Source organism: Polypterus senegalus, chromosome 16 (assembly GCF_016835505.1).
Source record: "Polypterus senegalus isolate Bchr_013 chromosome 16, ASM1683550v1, whole genome shotgun sequence".
Taxonomy (NCBI): domain Eukaryota; kingdom Metazoa; phylum Chordata; class Cladistia; order Polypteriformes; family Polypteridae; genus Polypterus; species Polypterus senegalus.
In genome coordinates, this window is record NC_053169.1 from 15860302 (window position 1) to 15882878 (window position 22577).

A 22577-nucleotide genomic window follows, 5' to 3' on the forward strand; every position below is an offset into this window, starting at 1 on the left:
TTGTTGGTCTATTACTTTTCCTTCAAGAAGAAGAGCTTGTGATGCTCATTTTGAACTCTTGCAGACTTTGGATCTTTTTTTTTGGTAACTGAAGGCTCTCACAGTCTCTACGATAAAGTAGCCAAGAGTTCACAACAGTCACATCTATAAAATGAAAAATAATTTGTGATAATATTTTTTCGATCTGATGTAATTCTGTACAGTGCAATTAGCGAGTCCATCAAATCAACACCTCCCATAAACTGATTGTAGGTTTTCACAATAGCGGGCAATCGATTGTGATGGTTTGTTTTGTCTTTTGTCATATAAACACAGTTGGTCTTTGGTTCTGCGAGGCAAAAGTTGACATAAGGTTTACAACTCTATTATCTGCCCATTTCACTACACGTACTTCAGTATCTTCAACTAGAGCAGTCACTTCTTGATGGGACCCTTTGCCTCTTTTCATTAAATCTTTGTCCTTGATTAGTGGGATGCCAGGCAAGCGATTGATTCTAACAGTTCCCAAGCTAAATATTTTTTTCATTGCTAAAGTTGTCATCAAAGGAAGTGACGTAAACCAGTTATCAAAATATAATAAATGGTTCAATCCAACAGGAATTGATTGGGCCAATTTCAGTACTACATTTGAACTAGCTCCCAAGTCGGGTTCTCCTAATACCGGTTTAATTTTCTCTGAATATATGAAAAAATCATACATGATGCCTTTGTCATCCAAAGAACAAACAATTTGTATCCCCACTTGAGTGGTTTGCTGGGTGTATATTATTTTATGCTTGATCTACCTTTGAATGGAACCATCTGTTCATCCACGCATAGCATTTGGGGCATTGGTATTTCCGAAACTTTTTTGTAAATGGTCTATCAAAGGCCGGATCTTGAATAATTTATCTGTTTTCTCATTAGGTAAGGGAATTTGTGAATTATCATTGAAGTGAATCTTGGACTTTATATCTTCCCATCTATCTCTACTTATCACTTCCGATACAATAGGACAGTTTAGTTTGCTGTTCCAATATAAACGTGAATTTGAGAGCTTCACCATCGACATAGCAAGCAGTGTACCCAAAAATTGCTCAAGTTCCTGGCTACTCAGTGCAAGAGGTTTATTGGGATTTTGCTGGATTGCATAAAGATTTGATTGGTCAACAATATGAGTAATGATATCCTTGAGAAAAATGTCTAAAATATTCAACAGGACGTTTTAGTATCCCAGAAGAATCTATTTGTCCTAACCATTCAGGCACAGGTCTAGCTGTACCGTCTCCAGAAATGTGCCGCCAAACAGGAATTCTTTGCTTTTTTGATGTAGATGGCTTTGAACTTGTAGTTATTGGAATTGATTCTTCAACTTCAACAACTGAAGTTTCTAACTCATCTTCACTAGTATTATCATTACTAACTACGAGGTCTTCTAATTCATCCAAATCAAAATATTCGGGCGTATATTCACTTCCTATCATGGGATAAAATAAATATTGTTATCAAAATAGTTTGAATAGCAATATAAATAAAATTTTATATAGTAAAATCAAAATTTTTAAATATAATACACATTTTATTTACCAGTTTCATCCTTATTAGCATCTGGTTCCTTGTCTGAGTCTGTACCACTTCCATCTAGGTCATAAAATTCGCCGTTTCTCATAAAACAAACCACAATCCATGCTGTGATAATTTTTGTCACCGTCGATTCAAAAGACGAACGTAACGAATTCGATTACGTTTTGAAAAACAGAAATATATAATAAATATAATGTTTTTTATGCGTATTACACCTTTGACATAAAAACTACAGTTTTATGAACATATATAAAAAATATCAACACTAAAACTTCACTAGATTGAAAATTATCGTAAAATGCACTGAGCATAGCGACCACTAACCTCAAGCGCAATCGGTCAAAACATGTGCCCCTATTCAAGCAGGTTGCTGCTAAAATCGTCACTAGCGGTATGCATTTGTACTAGTGAAGTGCTACGATTTCGTTGATATCGTCGTCGGCTCCAAAAGCTTTATAATTTCTGCACCAGATACGTTTTAATTAAATGTTACGAAAACGTTGCACTCGGCGTTATAGGGTTAAGCAGAGAGGTCCAGACTTCCCTCTCCCCAGCCACTTCTTCCAGCTCTTCTGGGAGAATCCCAAGGCACTCCCAGGCCAGGCGGGAGACATAGTCCCTCCACCGTGTCCTGGGTCTTCCCCGGGGCCTCCTCCTGGTTGGATGTGCCCGGAACACCTCACCATGGAGGTGTCCAGGAGGCAACCTGATCAGATGTCCAAGCCACCTCATCTGACTCCTCTCGATGCGGAGGAGTAGCCTCCCAAAAATGTATGTGGTTTGCACATTGTAAGCATTACAGCTGGGTGACTTGATATGTGAATTATGCAACATCAATAATGTGAGATTTGTTTCATGGACATTTCTAGTATTGCTTACAGCTGTCCAGTGTTGCTCACCAGTCTGTCTCTAAATGTCGATAAGACAAAAGAGATGCTTGTCAATTTCAGGAGGACATTGGCTGATGTTATTCCGAAAGGTGTGTACAGCCACCCTATCCCCAACACAGACAAGCAGGACACAGGTTTAGCACACAACACACAGTTTATTCACAGTGTTGTCTTCCACAGCACACAAACCACAGAGCATAACACAGTCCCTTTTGCAGCCAGTCCTCCTGCCTCCACTCCTCTTCAGGCTTCGTCCTCTTCCTCCCAACTAAGGCCATCGAGTGGTGATAAATGGCTCCTTCTATAGGGCACCCGGAAGGAGTCCAGGTGCCCAAAGAGCTTCTTCCGGCTGTACTGCAGGGTGTGGAGGAAGTGTGGCCAAATAAGACCCTGAAAATATCCATTCTGTCCCTGGTGGTAGCCATGGGCCTCAACAGGGTTGAGCTTCTGTGCTCACAACCCGTGGCCCTGCTGCAAGCCAAGGAGGCTACCCTTTGCTGGGGGGGTGAAACTGTCTTGCAAATACTCTCTCCCCTGGTCCTTCCATGCTCAGGGTGTCCCAGCTGGGTAAGGGCTTCGGCCTATTCCCCACTTTTCATCAATGGCTCTGCTATGAAGAGAGTCCGTAGCGACAAGTTTCTTGATCTGTATATTTCCTTTTTTTTTTTTTTTTATTTTATCGTAGTCATTCCATACAAATAGATCAATCAACCCCCACCCCTGAGAAAGAGAGCATGGCCAATAGAGTAAAACTTAAAGCTAGTAAAAATAAGTAAATTGATACAGTTTAATAAGAGGATAAAGATAAATGGAGAAGAAAATGAAATGGGAAGAGAATCTGCTTCCTCAGTGCTTTAAGAGTTTAATCTAAAATCATCAGTTACCCACTGACTTAAAAAAGGAGAGTTAGGATTCTTCCAGTTGAGTGAGATAAGTCTACGTGCCAATGGTGTAGTAAAGGCAATTACAGTTTGTTTGTCCTTCTCCACTTTAAGCCCATTTGGAAGTACACCGGACACAGCTGTTAATGGGTTAGGAGGGATTGGTCTGTATATTTCTGAGGACCTCTCCTGGACAATCAACACCAACTCTTTTGTCAAGAAGGCACAGCAATGCCTTTTTTTTCTTCTGAAACTGAAGAGAGTCAGCATGCCACAACCCATTCGTACCACCGTTTACAGAAGAACTGTGGTGAGCATCCTAACAAACTGCGTCACTGTGTGGTTTGGGAGCACAAAGCCCATTAGCGCAAGATTCTGCAGTGAGTAGTGAGGACAGCTGAAGGGTCTCTGTCTCCTCGATCTAGGACATTTTTCAGACACTCTCTCTGCACAGACCCTCCTCCATTATGAAAGACGTCTCTCACCTGTCACATGTACTGTTTGACTTCCTGCCATCAGGTAGAAGATACCATAGCATTAGGACCAGCACAGCCAGGTCCTATAACTTCTTTCCCCAAGCCGTCAGACTTCTGAATTTCTACATGCCAAACTACCATATCCCTAAAACACTCCCCCCAATTACAATATGTACCATTACTCTACACTCTGCACTTGGCTATGGATATTGAGCATTGTTTGAGCTTCATAGTCCTGCATCTTTTGTTTTGTTGCATTGTATTGTTGTACTGGTTTTGATAATGTTATGGAGTATCTTAAATGTACGTTGTCTTGCCTATGCACCAGGGACTATAAGGAACAGAATTTCATTCAACCAAAATACTAAGCATGTGGATGAATGACAGTAAAAGTTGCCTTGTCTTGTTATTCTATCACAAACATTATCTCTGTTCTCTGCTGAAAAATTAAGAATACATTTTTTTCTACTGTAAGCCTTCACTACACACTACAGTATATAGGACAAGTAACATAAAAAATAAATTGGGTGGCATATTCTTGTAAGCCTTACAAAAAGGCCTGCGTTTGGTTACTACTCCTTTGCTTAGAACAAGGAGGACATTTTTAACTAAAAGCACACCAGAGAGGTTTGTAGATGAATATTACAAACATACACTGTACATATCAGACTTTTTTAGATGAAGATGTAGATTTCCTTGTGATTCCAGGTGTGAACTCTATCGTCTGCTTGAAATTGTTACTGTGTGTATATTTTGAGGCTGACTAGGTTTGGAAATAATATAATAAAAAGAAACTAATATTTATCTACCATTCTTGAATTAAAAGCAGTTTATCGCAGACAATAAAAAGTCGGATCATACTGCTGTCTTTCAAAAAAGTTTAACACTTTGATTTTTGTGTGCAATTCTTGCAGAAAAATGGTGTCCCTTTGGCAAGAGGAACTTTGATTACGCACTGTTACAAAGATTTAGGTTTCATGGATTTTATCTGCAACTTTATCACCAAATCTATTAAGGTATATGTCTTTGTGTGTTTAATGTTGTTTTATAATTTAAGTTCTTTGTTGTGTAAATTAAGATATTGTATATATGAGCCTTTTTACCTGTTTTTTTAATTCTGTAATCTTCCATCCATCTTATGAACCAGTTACTTATATTCAAGATACTTTACTATAAATAAGCTTTTCTGGAAAAGAAACAAAACAAACATTAATTTTCCTCTTCTGTGTATCTTTGTATTTTGGTGTAATTTCCTATTTATTTCAGTATAGTGTACTTAATTTGTGTATGTTGTCTAAACATTTTTGATTCACTTTCTTGATGCAGTAAATTATGCTGTTCAAGTTAGGGTTGATAACTGTATTGTGTTAAATGCTTTTTGTAAGGAGGCTATTCAAATAAATAGGTGTGGTGTGAGAGCAAATAACATTTGGTTGGTTTGGGTTACGGTGTCTGCATGCACTTTATTTTCACACATACACTGTTATTCCTGAAATATGTATTAGCAGTAGATAATCAGGTTTACTAGACATATATGGCAAAGATAGTAAAGTTTGTTTGCAGGTGTTTGTTATATTCTAGCAGTATTTAATGTATTTTTGAGAATATTATTTATACTGTTCTCAACTTGGTGTGGCTTAATATGTTCTCAAAATAATTTTAGCCGTACAATTTTTTTTATCTTGCATTTAATTAAATTGTGTTTATTTATATAAATATCATAATTATCAAATAGCTGTTGAAGAGTGTGTGGATTTGAAGTATAATTGGAAAGCCATTCTCATATTTGTAGAATAAATTAAGGTACATATCATGTATTTGCTCTTTTCCTAGGCATATTCTGGTCATACTGGAAGCAATTCCCAGCTTAGAGTCCTTTTCTCCTTTTATGCATCCACAATTGTTCCTGCTCTTGATGCCTCTGAAAAAATAACGGACACAGTAATTGCAAAGCTATTGCCATACATACAGAAGGTACAAAGCATTGTCTGTTTTTATATTTTCCTCTCTCCAAGCCCCTAAGCAATGATAATTCACTTAAGAGTATTCTGTTCTCAGGGTCTGAAGTCTTCTCATGAAGATTATAAGGCTGCAACTTACATGATTATATGTCAGCTGGCAATCAAAGTTGTGATGGAGGGGACCTTAGTAAACAATCTAGTGGTTCAAATCAGCAAGTCATTAAAAAAATTACCAGTTCTGCTAAAAGAAGGAATAGGATGTCTTATTGTTCTGCTTCAGAATCAGAAAACAGACAGAGTGGATACAAAGTGAGTCTAAAGTTTCAAATTGCTTTGCTATATGGTGTAAGCAGCTTTCATTGTGTAAATGTAGTGTCTCATATACAAATCTTTATAATTACACTATTCTTTTTAGAAGAAGACTTCTGTATTTCTTTGTTTTTTTTCTCTTTTATTGTTTTTCATGTGTTTTTGATGCTTATTTTTAAATAGTGATTCAACTTTTTTGTTGTTTTCAATTTGTGTCTCTTTGTACTTCAGTGCTGCAATATCTTTTTGGTTTTAGATCATGTTTTTTGCTGTGCTCAGTTCCTGACTTAGTCTCGACTCTTCAGAGTATTTCAGAATCCTATGATAGCACTTCTCTGCTGTCATACCTCCTTCCAAACATAATAAGATTTGTCATCTCAGGAGAAGGTATGTTTGTTATCTGTAGATTTTTGTAAAATCGGAGGCTTCAGTTCTTACAATGAATAAGTCCCAATAATGAAAGATGCAACATAACTAATAGCGTTTTTGGTGACATTTATTGCTTGCAAGACAAGAGGTAATTAGAACTAATTTTACTTAAGTTTACTGTTGCTGTCTCAGATTAGTAAAATGTAAACATGTCTTTATTATATAAAAAAAATCTTGGGACAAGACATTTTCAGACAGATAATTTCAAGTCCTGCAGGATGAGACTTTATGCCAAGAGATGAATTGAAAACCTAACAGGTCCAAGTGGGGGTGGAAATAAAGACAAAGAGTAGAAGACAAAGTAGAAGGTCGTAAAGAGGTTCAAAAACATTGGCACAATACACATGCAGCGCAGGGTAGAGATTATGAAAGTACTAAAATTCGGAATTCACAAAAAACTTATAGTAAAGATCGCATTAGTGCTACAAATGGAAATTATTACTCTGAAATAACAGAACAGCAAAAAGAGATTGAATATATGGACATAGCTGATATGACAGAAGTGTGTAGATATTGTTCGGCTTTAAACTTTAAGTCGGAGACTTGTAGATTGTCTAATTCATGTTGCCATCAGGGAAAAGTCGTGTTTCTTCTCAATGAAGTGGGGTATCCGCGAGAAATAAAAGATTTGTTATTTGGAGAAAGTGAAATCCACAAACACTACAGGCAAAATATCCAAATCTATAATAATCTGTTCATGTTCGCATCATTCAGTGTTCAAAACATAGATTTACACGATTCAGGACTATATGCTATGAGAATCTGTGGTCTTGCAATTATTAGAGCTACTACAAGTTTCATTTCAAAGAAGCCACAATTCGGTCAGGTTTATATTTATGATAACAAAGAAGCGATGCAACATAGAATCGAAAGAGTTAAACGATCAGACATATTAGAAATTGTATAGCCAATAATTGATACAAATCCAAACGTCCAAAAGTATCGCATTTTATGCAAAATTTATCTGAAAAACATGGCAAAGAAGTTTTCTTGGATTTCTATATGAATCCAAAAGATCACACTTGCATATATAATAAACCAACATGTGACGAATTGTCAGCAACAATAGTTTTGAAAGACAGAGATATCAAAGACAGAGTTGATATTCGTGTTTATCCAAAAGCACAGCACGATTCGTCACAAGCGGCAGATCCGGGAAATGTCTAGGGGTTGGCGAGCGAAGCAAGCAGGGGGCAAAGCCCCCTAGTTTATTTAAATAAAACATGAGAAGTAAGTCTTGGGATTTTGGAGGAAAGTATTTTTATGACCTTAGCAAAGTAATTAAGATGAACACTGAAATGCTCCATAAAGAAAAATATGCCTTTGCAATTCATTTCATCAGAGTATTATGGGGGCTTGTTAGTTCTTTTGGAACCTTTGTCAAGGAAATGCTTTAGCTGTGATTGCTTTTAGTTGGCTCATTTGCTTGCTTGTTTGTTTTCATTGTGGATTAGGTATTTAAATGAAAGCACATGACATACATTAGTTTTTAAATGGCACACTACATGATGTATGCTTTGGTTTTCATTTACAGAGACTATCCCTCAGGATGATTCTTCAGAAGATGTTACCTTTTCTGATATTTTAGACTCCATTTTACACAATCTTACACTGGAGAATGATTTGGATCATTTAATTGCCAAGTATGTATGTTTAAAGTTCATTTCACATGCAAATGTAATATTTTTCTCTTTTTTCTTAACAAGCTTTGATAAATCAGTCTGCAGGGTATATAAATAATGTGAGCTAACACACTTCCCAGGTAACTTAATGCAGTCAGTTTTTGTTTTTTTGGTTTATTTCTTTGCCTTTATACATACGACTAGCTGTGTTTGCAGATTAATTACCTATTGTTAGGCATTGGGCCTCACTTATAGTACCATCAGCTTTTTTGGGTGTATCAGAAGTACTATATAACCAAATAAATACTTTTCTGTATTTGATATTTGTTTTTATTTTATTTTTTTTACCAATGGCTATTATTATTGGTTGGTAGTGTGCAGTAGTGGTTAAAGCTTTGGACCTTGAACTTCAAATTTAACTGAAAGAAATATTATCTTTTACACCTGATTGCACCAATTGCTTCTAATGCCATCCTGACATAAAAATGCAAATTTATCTTTTCTGTGTACAGGATTTTAAATACTAATACTTGCTTAGGATGTCTTGGGCTAATTTATTTTAAAAATACTGTCGTCTTCACAGAATCCAGTTTAGTTCCTGAAATACTGTATAATAAATGTTTGTATTTTAAACATTACTTTTAATACATAAATAAATATTTTATTAGTGTATTAATTTCAATCTTTATTAGGGTGTTTCTCCAGGAATACATATCATTTGGCTTAAAAAGTGGAAACAAAAGTACCACTCAACTTAATGACAAGATTCAACCATTTGTCCGATTGGTTGAGACAAAGTAAGGTTAAAAGTTTATTTATTTTATAAAAAAAATTGTGGAAATTTTTTGTTGTTATCCTCATATTTTTTTATTTCGTATTGCTTAGGTATTCCAAAGCTCTTGACAGTGTTCTAGAGGGATATTTAAAGGACATTGATGGAAAAAAGGAACAGGAACTATTTCATCATTTTATTTCACTATCCATGAGTACTGGAAAATACAAGGTACTTTTAAAAAAAAAAAATCCTCTGTGAATCTTTGGTTCATGCTGGTGTGGCATTGTGGGGGCCTTGTAAATACATCTGCATTGTACCAAGAAATATACATTATAAGAGAATGAACATTTCACCACTTATATAGCAGATTTGTACCATTTTTTTCTGTTTTTGCTGATCATTAAAGGAACACGGATTGTCAATAAGTTACAGAAATGATGATTAGACTTCACATCTACATTTTGAGCTGTGAACCACACAGCAGCAGTTGAAATATATTACAAAATAAAATTTTTATAATCTTGTTCTGTGCATAATTTTGATATTACCCAGATGAAAAGCAGAAGTATAAGCAATATTGTGAGCTTTATATTGTGAAATATGTATTTACATTTTCCTTCTGTCCACATCACATATTTTTAGGTTCATTGCAAACAAATGTGTGCGGCATATAAAACTCCATTAACTGGTGGGATTAGAGTGCCATGCTGAAATCACTGCATTTTGTGTCTTTCTATGGTGAACTGTCTAAATCTTCTGGTAATGAATGTAACACTTGGAAGAAATGTACACCAAATTAAATGGATATGTTCAAAGAAAACGTGATTTATTACATTACAGAAGGTTTCTTTTTTGATTGATGAAATGATTCTGTGCAGTGATGTGCAATAAGCTAACCTTATTTCTCCTGAATTGTAGATTTTGACAGATTCGAACACTTCATTGCTCCTCAGTTTAAATCATCCACAGTCTACAGTTAGGAATCTCGCCACCAGACAGCTCAAGGAAATAATTGCATCTTCAAAGGTACAATAAAAGAGCTAAAATAACTGTTTTGTTTTATATTTGTGAATGAATGGGCTTACTTTATTCTTGCAAATTTTCCATATTCAGTCATCTTTTTGACAAAATGTAATTTCTTGCTCATTATTTTCTGGCTTAATTACACACTTGCTGCTGTCATTCTAACCTTTAAGATATTTGGTGCTTTATTACAGTATTTGTTACAATTTACAGATACATTTTGTTAGTTTTCTGCATTTGCAGGTAGTATGATCAGTCTTCTCTTTTTGTATATTATTGGATATCTTTACTTTGTCGTTATTAGAAGAAGTCAAATTAGAGCTGTTATTCAAATACATTGAAAGGTTACGTGCTTGACTTATGGATCTGAGCTATGTTGACAAAAATAACACCTGTAGCAGGATATAGTCAGTCATTTCCCAACCCGCTATATCCTAACACAGGGTTACGGGGGTCTGCTGGAGCCAATCCCAGCCAACACAGGGCACTAGGCAGGAAACAAACCCTGTGCAGGGCGCCAGCCCACCACAGTGTAGCAGGATATATTATTTTATTATTAAAATTTAAAATGAGTGAACCAGATACCCCTGATATTCAACAGATTTTCTTTTAAACTATTTTCTTTAATATTAACTGAGATTACAGTATTTATAACTAGATAGCTTGTCTTATTGTCAGAATTTACCAACAGTGAACTTTATTTTATATTAGAAAGATGCAGTCCTCAGCCTCAGATTTAGTGCACACTTTACTTCCCATATTTTGATTATTTTGCCTTACTATATTTAAAGGTGTTAACATATATATTAGTTTTACAAAAATATTTAGGAATAAATAAGAGTAAGAAAAGTTAAGAAATATCTATCTATCTATCTATCTATCTATCTATCTATCTATCTATCTATATATATATATAGAGTGAAGGATAGCCGGGTCCCATGCCCGGCAGGGACGCCCCTGCTGCTTATGTTCCGGGGGAGCCACCATGGGCAGTTCAATACCTCCCACGGGATGCTTGGTGGCAGCCTCCCTGGCCGACGGTGATTCCCCCCAACCACCTGCAGGGCTCCGTGGGAGATGGAGTCCTCCACAGCCTGGTTGGGGGCTTGGATGGCCGCTAGAGGGAGCTGCATGGAGTCAGCAGCCCGGCTGGACGAATCTTCAGCCCCACCCGGAGGTGCAATCAGGACCAGGTGGTCAAGCACCTGGAACACTTCCGGGTGGGTTATAGAAAGGGCCAGCCACCACCACTCAAGGGAGCCAGAGTCGGGAGGAGGAGGAGGACTAAGCCTGAGGAGGAGTGGTGGTAAAGAAGGAGAGAGTGTTCTGGTGTAATTGTGCTTTTGGCCTCTGCATCAGTCTGTGCCGGGTCAGGCGCTTATATAGTGCCTTATTACAATGTATATAAAAGTCAATGTGTGTATGTACAGTATGTTTCAGCATCATTTCCGAACGGCTGGAGGGATTTTCATGAAACTTGGTACACATGTTCCTCTTTGGTCAACTAAAAATACTGTAGGGTGAAATCAACCCTAACCCACCCCCTTCTGGGTAGGGTGGGGGGTGATCTTACAGTCTTGTATGCATGTTATCATCCAGTTGACACTTGGAACGACCACCAGAGGGCGAACTGGAGGTGACTGCCAGCATTCTTTATGTTTGAGCGCCACCACCGCACCCCTGTTGCTATTGAAATTAAATAGAGTTGGGCGGTTCCGAGTGTCAACTGGATATTAACATACATACAAGACCGCAAGACAAACACATTAATGAATCTTCATTGTTTGTTAATTTATTTTTATTTTTAAAGTTGTCGGTTTTTTTATTATATTTTTCTCAAACAATTAAAAAAAACTTTATTTTCCTCCCGGGCACTGCCAGGTATTTCAGCTAGTGAAAGATATTAATTCCATTTTGATCACAGAATATTTTCATGATATTTTTCTTTTCATTTCCATGAAATAATGGCATAAAATTCTGACTTGGTTAAAAGAAATCAAGATAAAAAATACTGGTTTAAATAACATGCTTTGTTAACAGCAACAGTTGCTTTCCAATTAAGAAACTTGGGTGATGAGGATTGGCAGCTAATACATTGCTACAGAATCGGGGTGTCCTGATCCAAATTAAATTTAATACACTTGGCTGTTGTAAAATGTTTTATTTTTCAGTTGTTTAAAAATATAATGTATCTTTAGCTGTTTATTTTAGAATATTTTAACGTTTTATCCTTAATATGTACATCATGAGACATACAGTTGCATTTAAGAATGAGTCTACATTGATGTACTAAGGTATTCTTATTAATGCCACAGCTCTTATTAAACCTGTTTTTAATCCTTGGTTTCACATTAAAATAGCAATTGTTTTCACTACCTTTTACAGGAGGGTTTTGACCAGTCTTTCTTAAAGGAAGCAGTGTTGAGTCGTCTTGAAGATGAGACCCCTGAAGTTGTCATGACTGCCTTGAATGCTCTAGAGGTTTGTATTAATGTATAAACATTCAGACATATTTCATAGTAGGGCACGTTTTAAAACAAACAAAAATCTCATAACCTTTTTGTGCTGCACTCCATAGTTAAGTAACATATTTAAGTAGTATTTTGTTTCACCTACAGTTAATTGTAGTTAGCCTACTCATCATGCAAGCTTTCACTGTGAGTTTAAGATGAAATTATTTGCTATGGCTTCCACTCTTGCCTTTTTCTCACAAGAAAAGAAGGTACATGTATTTCCAAATTTACGGTAACTTTTCTCTTGTAGTGTATTCATGTTTGTTGTCCATTGTTTGTTGTTGCATTGTTGCCTTTAGAAGTGTAGGCCTTTCATTTAGAGAAACTGCAAAATTAATCGAATTGTCAGTGAGTACAGTGGTGCCCTACACAATCCAAAAGTAATTGTATTTTTTTTTATTTTAATTAGAAGCAGATGACATTCAGTGCAGTCAAGTCAAATTTTACAAATCAAAAGCAAAATGTGTTAATGTGTATGGGGATGCTTTGAAATAGGAAGAGAAGCTTGGGAAGGATGTTCATCTTAACACTGTTGATTCTCCCAGCTAATTAAGATGGAGGGTAGATTATCTATTCATGTCTTGTTTAATTTTTTCCACGTAGACAGCTAAATTTTGTTGAAAAATTGATTTATATTTTCTTGTGATATTTACCCCTAGATATTTAAACTGATCTGCTAAGATAAATGGGAAGGTGTCTAGTCTGATATTGTGTGCTAGAGAATTCTCTAGAGAAAGCACAGTTTTATTCAAATTGATTGTAAGTTCAGCTATCTTTTGAAAACTTGAAACTGGAAGAAATTCTGAGAGGAAGAGATCTGGCAGACCAGAAGTCACAAGCCAATCGGAAGATGAGTTTCTGAGGGTCACCAGCTTGTGTGATCAGCACCTCACAGCACAGTAGCTTCAAGCACAGCTCAACAGTCTGTGAAGAGGAGACTTTGTACTGCAGGTTTGACAGGGCGAGTGGCAGTAAGAAAGCCATTTCTTAAAGGACAAATAGGGCCTTGAGATACCAGCTGTGGACTACTGCAGACTGGACAAAGTCTGTTTTCACTTCATTTCTTTTTCTTTTTTTTCACTGTTACAGATGTATGTTGAACATCTTGGTCCCCAGACAACAGTATCCAGTCTTCTGTCTCTTTTTGGTCGAGTGGATCTTGCAAGAAAAGGACAGTGGTATGTAAATTGGGAGAAAAGGTAGAATTAAAGAAGACTTTATTGTGTTAATTACTGCATATGTTTCCATAGCAGTCTTTTTACCCTTTTTTTGGAGATAATGTTCTGTGAACTGTGTCAGTTTTATCACTTACAGATCTTAGGACAGTCTCATTAACTTCAGTCAGTCTGAAACAAATCTGTGACAGATCTGGTGATATAACATATCATTTGCATACCAGCTTTATCAAGTTCACGATCATGATGGGGTGAGGGGCAGAGCCTATCCGGGCAGCAATAGGCTCAAAGTGGAAAGCATGAAGTCTGGAATTACACGTCTTAAACCTTTATTACTGCTTCTATGTTTTATTGATGTCCTTAAATGTAAAGCTTGAAATTTCTGTTTTAGATGGTTCCTAAAAGATTAAACTTGTTTTAAAAATTATTTTGTGTAGCCTTCAGTCATTTTTCCCTAGATAATGTCTTAAAGTGAAGCCATAATTAGTGACCATTAAAAGGAAGAAAAAATCTGTTACCACAGGCAGCTTGCGGTCAAGGGGGCAAATTAAACTTTTAGAACTTTTCAAAAAAAGTCCACTTTAATGTGGTAATAGCTCCAGTTTACTATTCCCTTTTCCAAGGTAAGGGCTGAGGTTGTATTGGCAGAGATTTTATGTCGAGAAATAAATGTAATGAATGCAGATGAGTGGAGCTGAAGTCTGTTGACGATTATGAATAGTTCAGAAAGAAAAGAGGCTTCTGTAACACTTCACACAAAGTAATATTATAACTAAAATGGTGTGTAAATGTGCATACCCAGGATATAAAACCAGATCATATACATCGACTTTAATCAGTCTATTTTCATAATTTTGGCACTTTGATGCAATTACTGGAAGTGCTTTGGTTGAATATCAACATTCCAATGAACTGTATAGTGTTGCAGCAGGTTTTTTAGATCAAACTTAATAAATCCTGTGATTTTGTTACATCGTGTGTATGTATGTATGTATGTATGTATGTATGTTCCAGCATCACGTCCGAATGGCGGGAGCGATTTTCATTAAATTTGGTACACAGGTTTCTCATTGGTCAACTAAAAATACTGTAGGGTGAAATCATCCCTAAACCACCCCCTTCTGGGTAGGGTGGGGGGTCTTGCAGTCTTGTATGCTTGTATGTTATCATCCAGTTGACACTCGGAACGACCACCAGAGGGTGAACTTCTAGGTGACTGCCAGCATTCCTTATGTTTCAGCACCACCACCGCCCCCCTGTTACTTTTGAAACTAAATAGAGTTGGGCGGTTCTGAACGTCAACTGGATGATAACATACATACAAGATTGCAAGACAAACACATTAGTGAATCTTCATTGTTTGTTAATTTTTAAAGTTGTGTTTTTTTTTTTTATTGGATTTTTCTCAAACAATTTAAAAAAAAAAAACTTTAATTTCCTCGCCGGGCAACGCCGGGTATTTCAGCTAGTTACAATTAAAAAAGAAAAAAAAAATGGGAACAAACCAGTATAACATTGGCTTTCATCAAGCTAGCTATCAGTAACCATGTCCACATGTTCAACTGGAAAAATACAATATAGTGATGAGGTCACATGGACTTCTTTAAGTAATGTTAGTCTCACAAAAATAAAATAAAAAATACTTAATCCATAGTATTTTTAGAAAAATGTAACGCATTTGCAGTTTCTGTATGTAGGAACATTTTTTTTTTTTCCAAAGTGGGCTTATTTATTAAGTTATAAGATGTTGGTTTCAATTTTGGACTAGTTCCCTATGGTTATAATTAAAAACCTCCGGGGAAAGGGTTGCTTCTTTTTTAATTGCCAAATGTCTAAGGCTTTCTAATTAAATGTGAAAAAATTAAAAACTACTTTAAGTTATTGAATTATTTTGTGATTTTAATTTTAACAGGTTGCCAGTTTTCAAGGAAGCTGTGAGAATCTTAGACAGTGATGAACTTTTAAAGGAAAATGAAGATTCAAGAAATCAAGCTGCAGTGGAGCTCCTGCCTTATCTAATCATCACAAGTCCACATATGGAATCAGCTGAGCAACAGTTTTCTTCATACCTTAGCAAGACAAAGTTATTAGGAGAGCACCCCCTTGTAAAAGGCTGGTCAAAAGGTAAAACATTTCATATACATTTTTGAAGCCCCTTTCGAAGAACTTGTGCTTAACTTGCAAAGGTCTTGTTAATCTTCTCACAAGTACTCCATGAACCCACCGAAAAAAAATGCACCAAATGCGCTACTTTGAATTTCCACTGGTGTCCACAAGTATGGAATTCAGCATTTAATCGAAAGAAGGATTACCTTTATCAATGCCTTTAAGGGTTTTGAAGACATAGATTAGGTCCTAAAGTCTAAGGAAGATAGAGGTCAGAGTAGGACATGCCTTATATCCCTAAATTGTTCTTGGTTGCTGTTGTCTTAAGGGTGTTGAGGACTGTCCTGATCATTTTGAAGTATTGTTACCTCCTTAGTATCCACCGTCCATACAGTTTTAGTGTTGTGTGAATTTAATGTTTATTACCGTACTGTATATACTTGCATACAAGTCGGGTCTTGAAACCTAAAAAATCGATCATAAAATCAGACCCCAAGTTATACACCCGTTCAAAAATGTGACCCTTAATTTTATTTTATTTATTTATTTATTTTTTTACATCTTCTTGCTTTCTCCAGTCTCGCACCAGTTTCTCAGACACATAGAATTTTGTTGCAGCAGCATAGTTACCAATTTCTTTCACCACTTCAACGACTTTTAATTTAAAACCAGCTTCATATTTTCGTCTGATCGAACACTCCATCTTAGATAAGGGATGCTCTTACAATAAAGGTGTATGAGGGTGTGAGATACAAAAAACACAAAACCATGAAAACATTACTTCAGAATAGTTTGGGTGTTACCATGTGGTCACATAGGCACAATACATAGAAATATAAAGGCTGTGTACTCTGTGGTTACTCTCTCCGGTGGGCGTTAGCATATGATAATCTCTTGGACTAATAACGCATTTGACTTATATGGCCGATATTATACAATACCAGAAATTGTACAGTAAAATCAAACCCCAACTTATCTGCGGGAGAACTTAAACACGAATATATACGGTAATTATATCAGAAGCAATGTAATTCACAAGTTAGTTCGTTAGTTCAAGGACAGAACACTGTATGGCTCCTCTTAGCTGTAATTTCTGTCTGTCTCTTGGCAATTGACCACCTGGAAAGTCTTTTAATTTCAAAATGATTTTATTATAAAATGTTATTAATGGCCAATTGAAAAATAAAATTTTGTTTTATGCTTCACTTCTGCCTAGTTATCCGTTCAACAATGTCTAACAAAATAGGTTGGCAGTATCTTCATCTTATAAACTCATAATAGCTTTTAATAAACCATTATTTTCACATAAACTTCTTCTGATTTATTTCTTGTTAATAGGTTCCATAATTCTGTATGATGGCTTTACTTCTACTCGGTCTGCAATTAGTAGGATTCATTTAGTCTAACATCTCACATTTGCAGTCTTCCAGGTGTCAGTTCTGACAAAAAACTGTTGGAAATCCTTAATAAAGGCTTATAAAAGTCCTCGTTTCTCTCAGCATGTCTGGAAATATCCCATCAGGCCTGGAGGATTTTTATTAGCCTTAGTAGTGAGGAGTGAACCCTGCAGAGTTTGTCTTGTCGTGAGTTTGGCGAAATCACAGAAAAGTTCAGTAATTTCACCAATCGCCACAAACATAATGCATTGAAGTCAATAGGGAAGAAGGAACTAAACTATTTTTTGAGTGTATTATAATGGTTCAGTGTTATTTTAGTTCTTTTAAGTGTCCCAGAGGGCTAGAGAAACGTCTGCCAACTCTTTTGGACAAATTATTGTGGAGAGAACTATGATCTGAGTAGTGAGTCAGCAGTTGCACAACAAAAGATACAACTTTAACCACAAAGTACAACACATGACCACAAACTAACAATAAATATAAAAAGAAAAAAAAAAAAAAATATATATATATATATCATTGTGCTGACAGAATTCCTATCTTGAGAAACACATTAGCCATACCACAAAGAGGCAATCAGGGCCCTGGGCACAGCAAGACTATAGAAGCTTCTTGTACAAAGTAATAAATGTTTTGTTGTTATTTCACATTCTGTCATTCTAACTTACAGAGGGGAAGGGGGTGGGCTCCTGTAAGGCTTGTTTAGATTTGCTATGCATGACAGGGTAAATATTAATGCATAGTTAGCCATGCTGCAGTAGAGAGTCAAAGCACAGACATCAGTGTTTTGTGTCCGTGTCAGTACATACAGTATTTCCATTATATTTAGCTAGTGTACCCCGCAAATGACAATACTGCTAGTTTATTGTTTTTTTAATGTATGTGAGTGCAAATCTGGCCAAATCAGGTTGTAACATCATGCATGCACTAATCAGATTGGGCAACAGCCTTACAGTACACACGTGGCAGTGACAACACTGACATCATGCTGGCCTTGCAAATCATCAGGAAGCACTGGGGAAAAAATGTTTGTCTAAGCCTGCAACAAGGTGAATTTCCAGGAAACCAGTCAGTGAACAAACTTGCCTGCCAACACAGGATATTCACTCTGAAAAACACTTTTGGCGAATTTCACAGATCAACACTAGCCCTAAGTGCATTGGGGATTTGAGGCATAACTCTTTGCTTCTAAACTTTGTAACTGGGAGCTTGTTTTTAGTTTTATCCTCTGAAGCATTCAGTTTGTTTTATTCGTCTACAAATGCCTGAACAATTTATTTTGTCTTTATTTGCTATTTGCTCTCTTTATCAGTGATTTCTTCTTCTGCATCTGTGAAGCTTCTTAAAATTATTTCTTACTCTTATTTTGTCTTAGAGGAGTACTTCAATATTTTCTGTTTATTTTGGCTTTGGCTTTTTTTCTTTTTCTCTTAACTTTTTTTTTCGTTTTGGTCCCTTTGTGTCTCTAAGCTGCTACTTTTGCTTCTTTCTTTAGTTAAAACACTTAATTCTAAAATTGCATGCTAAAATTTGATAATGAAAAAATATATGTGTATGCTTAGTGAGTTGTGTAAAAGACAAAAAGTGAACTGACTTGAAGTTTCAAATAGCACCAACTTAGACTTGGAATATGAAACTGCATTGCTAAATTTCTCAAATTTCATTTTCCTATTAAACAAAATTAATTTATTAATTTTAAGTTACATCATCATCATCATCATCAAGATAACCATTCTTAATTTTTTTTGCTTGTTCTAGGCTAATCCATACACTTTTGTTCCTTACTACTATCACATTATCATACTTTATGAACAAGTTTTTGTATGATAGAATAGGTAAAATGGAATCTTGCTGGTTGGTGGATCACTGGAGTGCATGGCTTCTTGATAATTGACAAAATAAAATTCTTTATATTTTAAGATTTATATTTCACATTTTTTTTCATGGTGACTAGCAAGACGTTTTACATTGACATAACATTTCAAGATGTTATTAAATTATTTTCTTCTGACTTAATTTCTCCCATTGTGATTATGAACAGTAAACTTAACATCAGTTTATAATGTTTTTCTAGCCCTTGAGGATGTCTTTTCAAAATATAATTCAATATCTGTTGTGGGTGCAGCCAGCATTACAATGATTACAACATTTGCAAAAAATTTGTCTTTGATGAAGGAATCTTCCAAATTAAAAATGGTGAGTCTAGAAAATTCAATTTGAGGTATTTGTTATCTAATATAGCGGTGGGGGCAAGGGATATGTTTTTTGTTATTGTAAATGTAACAGAAATTGATTAATGTTACTGCACGATCTATAAGTAATATGGATAGTTGAAACAAATGGAAAAAATGCAATTTCAAAAGATTTATATTTAGTCCACTTCCATCCTAAATTCTATTTGGGGAAATTCCAGTGCCCAAGCACTAAAATTATGATGAATTTAAGTTGATGTGTGAATATCAAAGGCACAAAAAATGCACAACACACATTAATGGTAAATAAACTTAAATGTTCCCCTTTTTGGGCTTGCTGCTTGCTCACACTACATTGTTATCATTGCACTGTACTTACTAATTGAGAGGTAAAAGAGAGTTTCAGAAACAATGGAAAGAATCTTCTGTTTCAGTGCTGCTGAGAAGACATGCATGTTTAGATATAAATAGACTGCATTTTTTTGTTTGAACTTACTTGTTCATCAACAAATTTCGAAAATTGTAAAATTTCTAGCAAACTAATTTAAAAGTAATTGAAGAAAATTTCAATAATTTTACACTATAGGAAATGTTCACTACGCACCGTCATCCATGCCCAAATTGTATTACACCCTCATAGTTTGTGCCATCTTTATGAAGATGAAGTGTGTAATTAGCTTCTGAGCATTGCTATGTCATAGTTTATTAGTGCAGGCTGGATGCTGCCAAATATTTAATGACATTCGGAGGGTGCAAACTTAAAAAGCATAAGACATACACTTGAAACTTTAAATACCTTAAGTGCCTGATTACTTGTATATGTAAAACATTTTTATTATTTTTATAGCACTTTTCCTATGCTCAAATTTTATTTAAACAGCAATTTATAATTAGACTTTGAAACTGAAAAAAAGTATTATTTTATCAAAATGTAGTTATGTTAATGATCAAGTATCTTTAAACCCAAACAAGAACCCTTCCTTCCCAACCCCCACCAAACACCACTTCCTAGCCTGCCTTTTTGGGTAGGCTGTTATTTCTATTTGTTTATGAGGCTAACACATTTTACTAATAATAAAGTCCTGTACAATTTTAGAAAGACTATAAATTGCATTACACGTTACTTTGCATAATGCTATAATTTGTCACTGTTGTGAAGCATGTAGTTTGTGATGACTCTGTTTAAGTATTTTACTATATGATGTGATGAGCAATATTTTTCTGCTCATTTGTCATTCTTTTTATATAACTTAATTTGCAAAGTTTAGGGTTGCTGCTGCTGGCTATCTTCACTTTTATTGCCTATACACAATATAGTGTATATGGTGTAATTAACCATTAGGAAAAATCTTTTATCCAGAAATTCAGTAAAGGTTGCATTGAAATTGGCACAAGTAATAATACCGTATTTGTATTGCGTTCAATCAAAAAGATTAAGACTTCTCAGCCGTTTCTCTTTACCAGCAAGATAACTTTGTATTTATGTCTTTTATTTTAGCTTGATGATCTTATCCAACTTTCAGAGAAGCAGTCTGGATTACAGGGAAGAGCTGCATTTTATGTTTTCATGTACATAATAGTTCAAGGCATTCAAGCTTTAAATGGAAATGATCATTTGGAAAGAGCATCAAAAGTGTTTGGCCTGATTGAATTACATCTTAGGAAGCTTTTTGCTTCAGAAGACTTTTTGGTAAGTTTGAGAAATGTGTTAAGAAAGCAAAGTGGATCATGATATTAATTCTTGTGTAAGGTTTTTGTTTTTCATTTCACATGTAGCAATTACTAACGTACAAAGAATAACCCATCTATCCATAAGCCATTTTTATTTCTGTTAAATGTGTTTCCCAATTGAGCTTTTGATAACCTCTCTGTGTTGTGTACATGGTGAGTGACAAATTTTATTTTCTTGTTCTTTGACGATGGCTAGTGTGACACAACAGATGCATCTGTACATCAACTACCTTACATTTAATGTAGTATAGAGTTGGAATTTGCTATATTTAAGGACTTCCCATTTACACTTGTTCCATTATGTATTTGAATTAACAATACTTTTTAATTGTTTGGCACCCCCAACTTTCAAGTTTTGGTATGCAATAGGTCATCGTAAGTCGACCTTCTTGATGTTTTAGTTTGTAATTTAAAAACAGAATAAGAATCTGAAAATCTAACAACATCCTATTAAAGTTCGATACATTTTGAAAAGAAAGATACCAAACATATATATGTAGGTTTCAAAATAAGCCCGATTTAAAGCGTGACAAAAAACGTTGCACAAAATCGTTGCACTTTTACATATTTTATATAAAGAGAAGATAAAATTGTGTTTGTCAATTTCTGTGTGACATAACTGAAAACTGGTGTTATTTGTACATAAACCTATCAAGAACTTGTCATTGGAAAAAAGTTAATTGGATCCATAAGGTGGAGACATGTTTAATTCTATAGTTTTTGAGGATGCTTCTATGTAAACAAAAGTAAATAGTTGTGCCAGAAGTGACACATTTTGGAAGAAATAGCTACTAGTATGAATAACATTAAAGGAATCATAGATTCATTATCATAGTACCCCATTATTATTTATTTTTACACAGATAACTTCATTGTGCTGTTGTCTTAAATGTGACACATTTTGTCTTGGCTTCTGTTTAGTTTGACAGTGCCTGTCATCTAAAAGTATGGCCTGTATAAATTGAATATGCTAGGTCAAATGTGAGTGTAAATAGTAGTGACGGTGAATGTAAAATATCTAGTTCAGTGTAAATATAAGTGAGAAATCAGAATTTGAATTTATAAAGGGGAAACTAGTAAGTTTTTTTTATTTAATTGTTTCTTTTTATGCACAGTTCCTTGCAAACGGAACAACCTACTGTCTTTGCTACAGCAAGTGTCTTCAACATAACATTTAGCGGTGGTAGTGAAAGATCTGTGAAGGACGTCACACTAATACGTTGTGTTACTCTTTTTGATATTTTAGGAGTGTCCCATGAGTGTGATGCCCCACTCCTCAGGAAGCAGTTTTCCTCCCGGGGAGATTCTACATGACTACTTGGTTAAAATTAAAATAGGAGAACATGTTGAACAAGAGAGTTGTATTCTGCTGACTTCATTACTTGGCTTCTTTGTGTCCACTCTCAAGAGCCCCAAGTCATTTTTCAAAGGTAGTATAAACTGCTGACTTCCCAAGAATTTAATATTGATACTCAGACTTGGATATTAGTGACTACAAAGTTCCATATTCAGTACCGTATTACACTTTTTAACT

The 22577-nt window shown here is 35.4% G+C and overlaps 1 protein-coding gene across 1 annotated transcript in view; it reads left to right on the plus strand.

The window, feature by feature from the left end:
* Window positions 1-22577, plus strand: part of heatr1 (HEAT repeat containing 1) — a 68616-nt gene that overhangs the window by 13922 nt on the left and 32117 nt on the right. Inside the window, exons 5-18 of the mRNA XM_039738141.1 lie at window positions 4725-4826; window positions 5644-5784; window positions 5869-6080; window positions 6337-6467; window positions 8044-8152; window positions 8824-8928; window positions 9017-9134; window positions 9825-9932; window positions 12315-12410; window positions 13532-13620; window positions 15530-15741; window positions 19195-19316; window positions 20811-21002; window positions 22290-22473. Coding sequence (XP_039594075.1) covers window positions 4725-4826; window positions 5644-5784; window positions 5869-6080; window positions 6337-6467; window positions 8044-8152; window positions 8824-8928; window positions 9017-9134; window positions 9825-9932; window positions 12315-12410; window positions 13532-13620; window positions 15530-15741; window positions 19195-19316; window positions 20811-21002; window positions 22290-22473 — 1921 coding nt within the window. The remainder of the gene's footprint in view (window positions 1-4724; window positions 4827-5643; window positions 5785-5868; window positions 6081-6336; window positions 6468-8043; window positions 8153-8823; window positions 8929-9016; window positions 9135-9824; window positions 9933-12314; window positions 12411-13531; window positions 13621-15529; window positions 15742-19194; window positions 19317-20810; window positions 21003-22289; window positions 22474-22577) is intronic.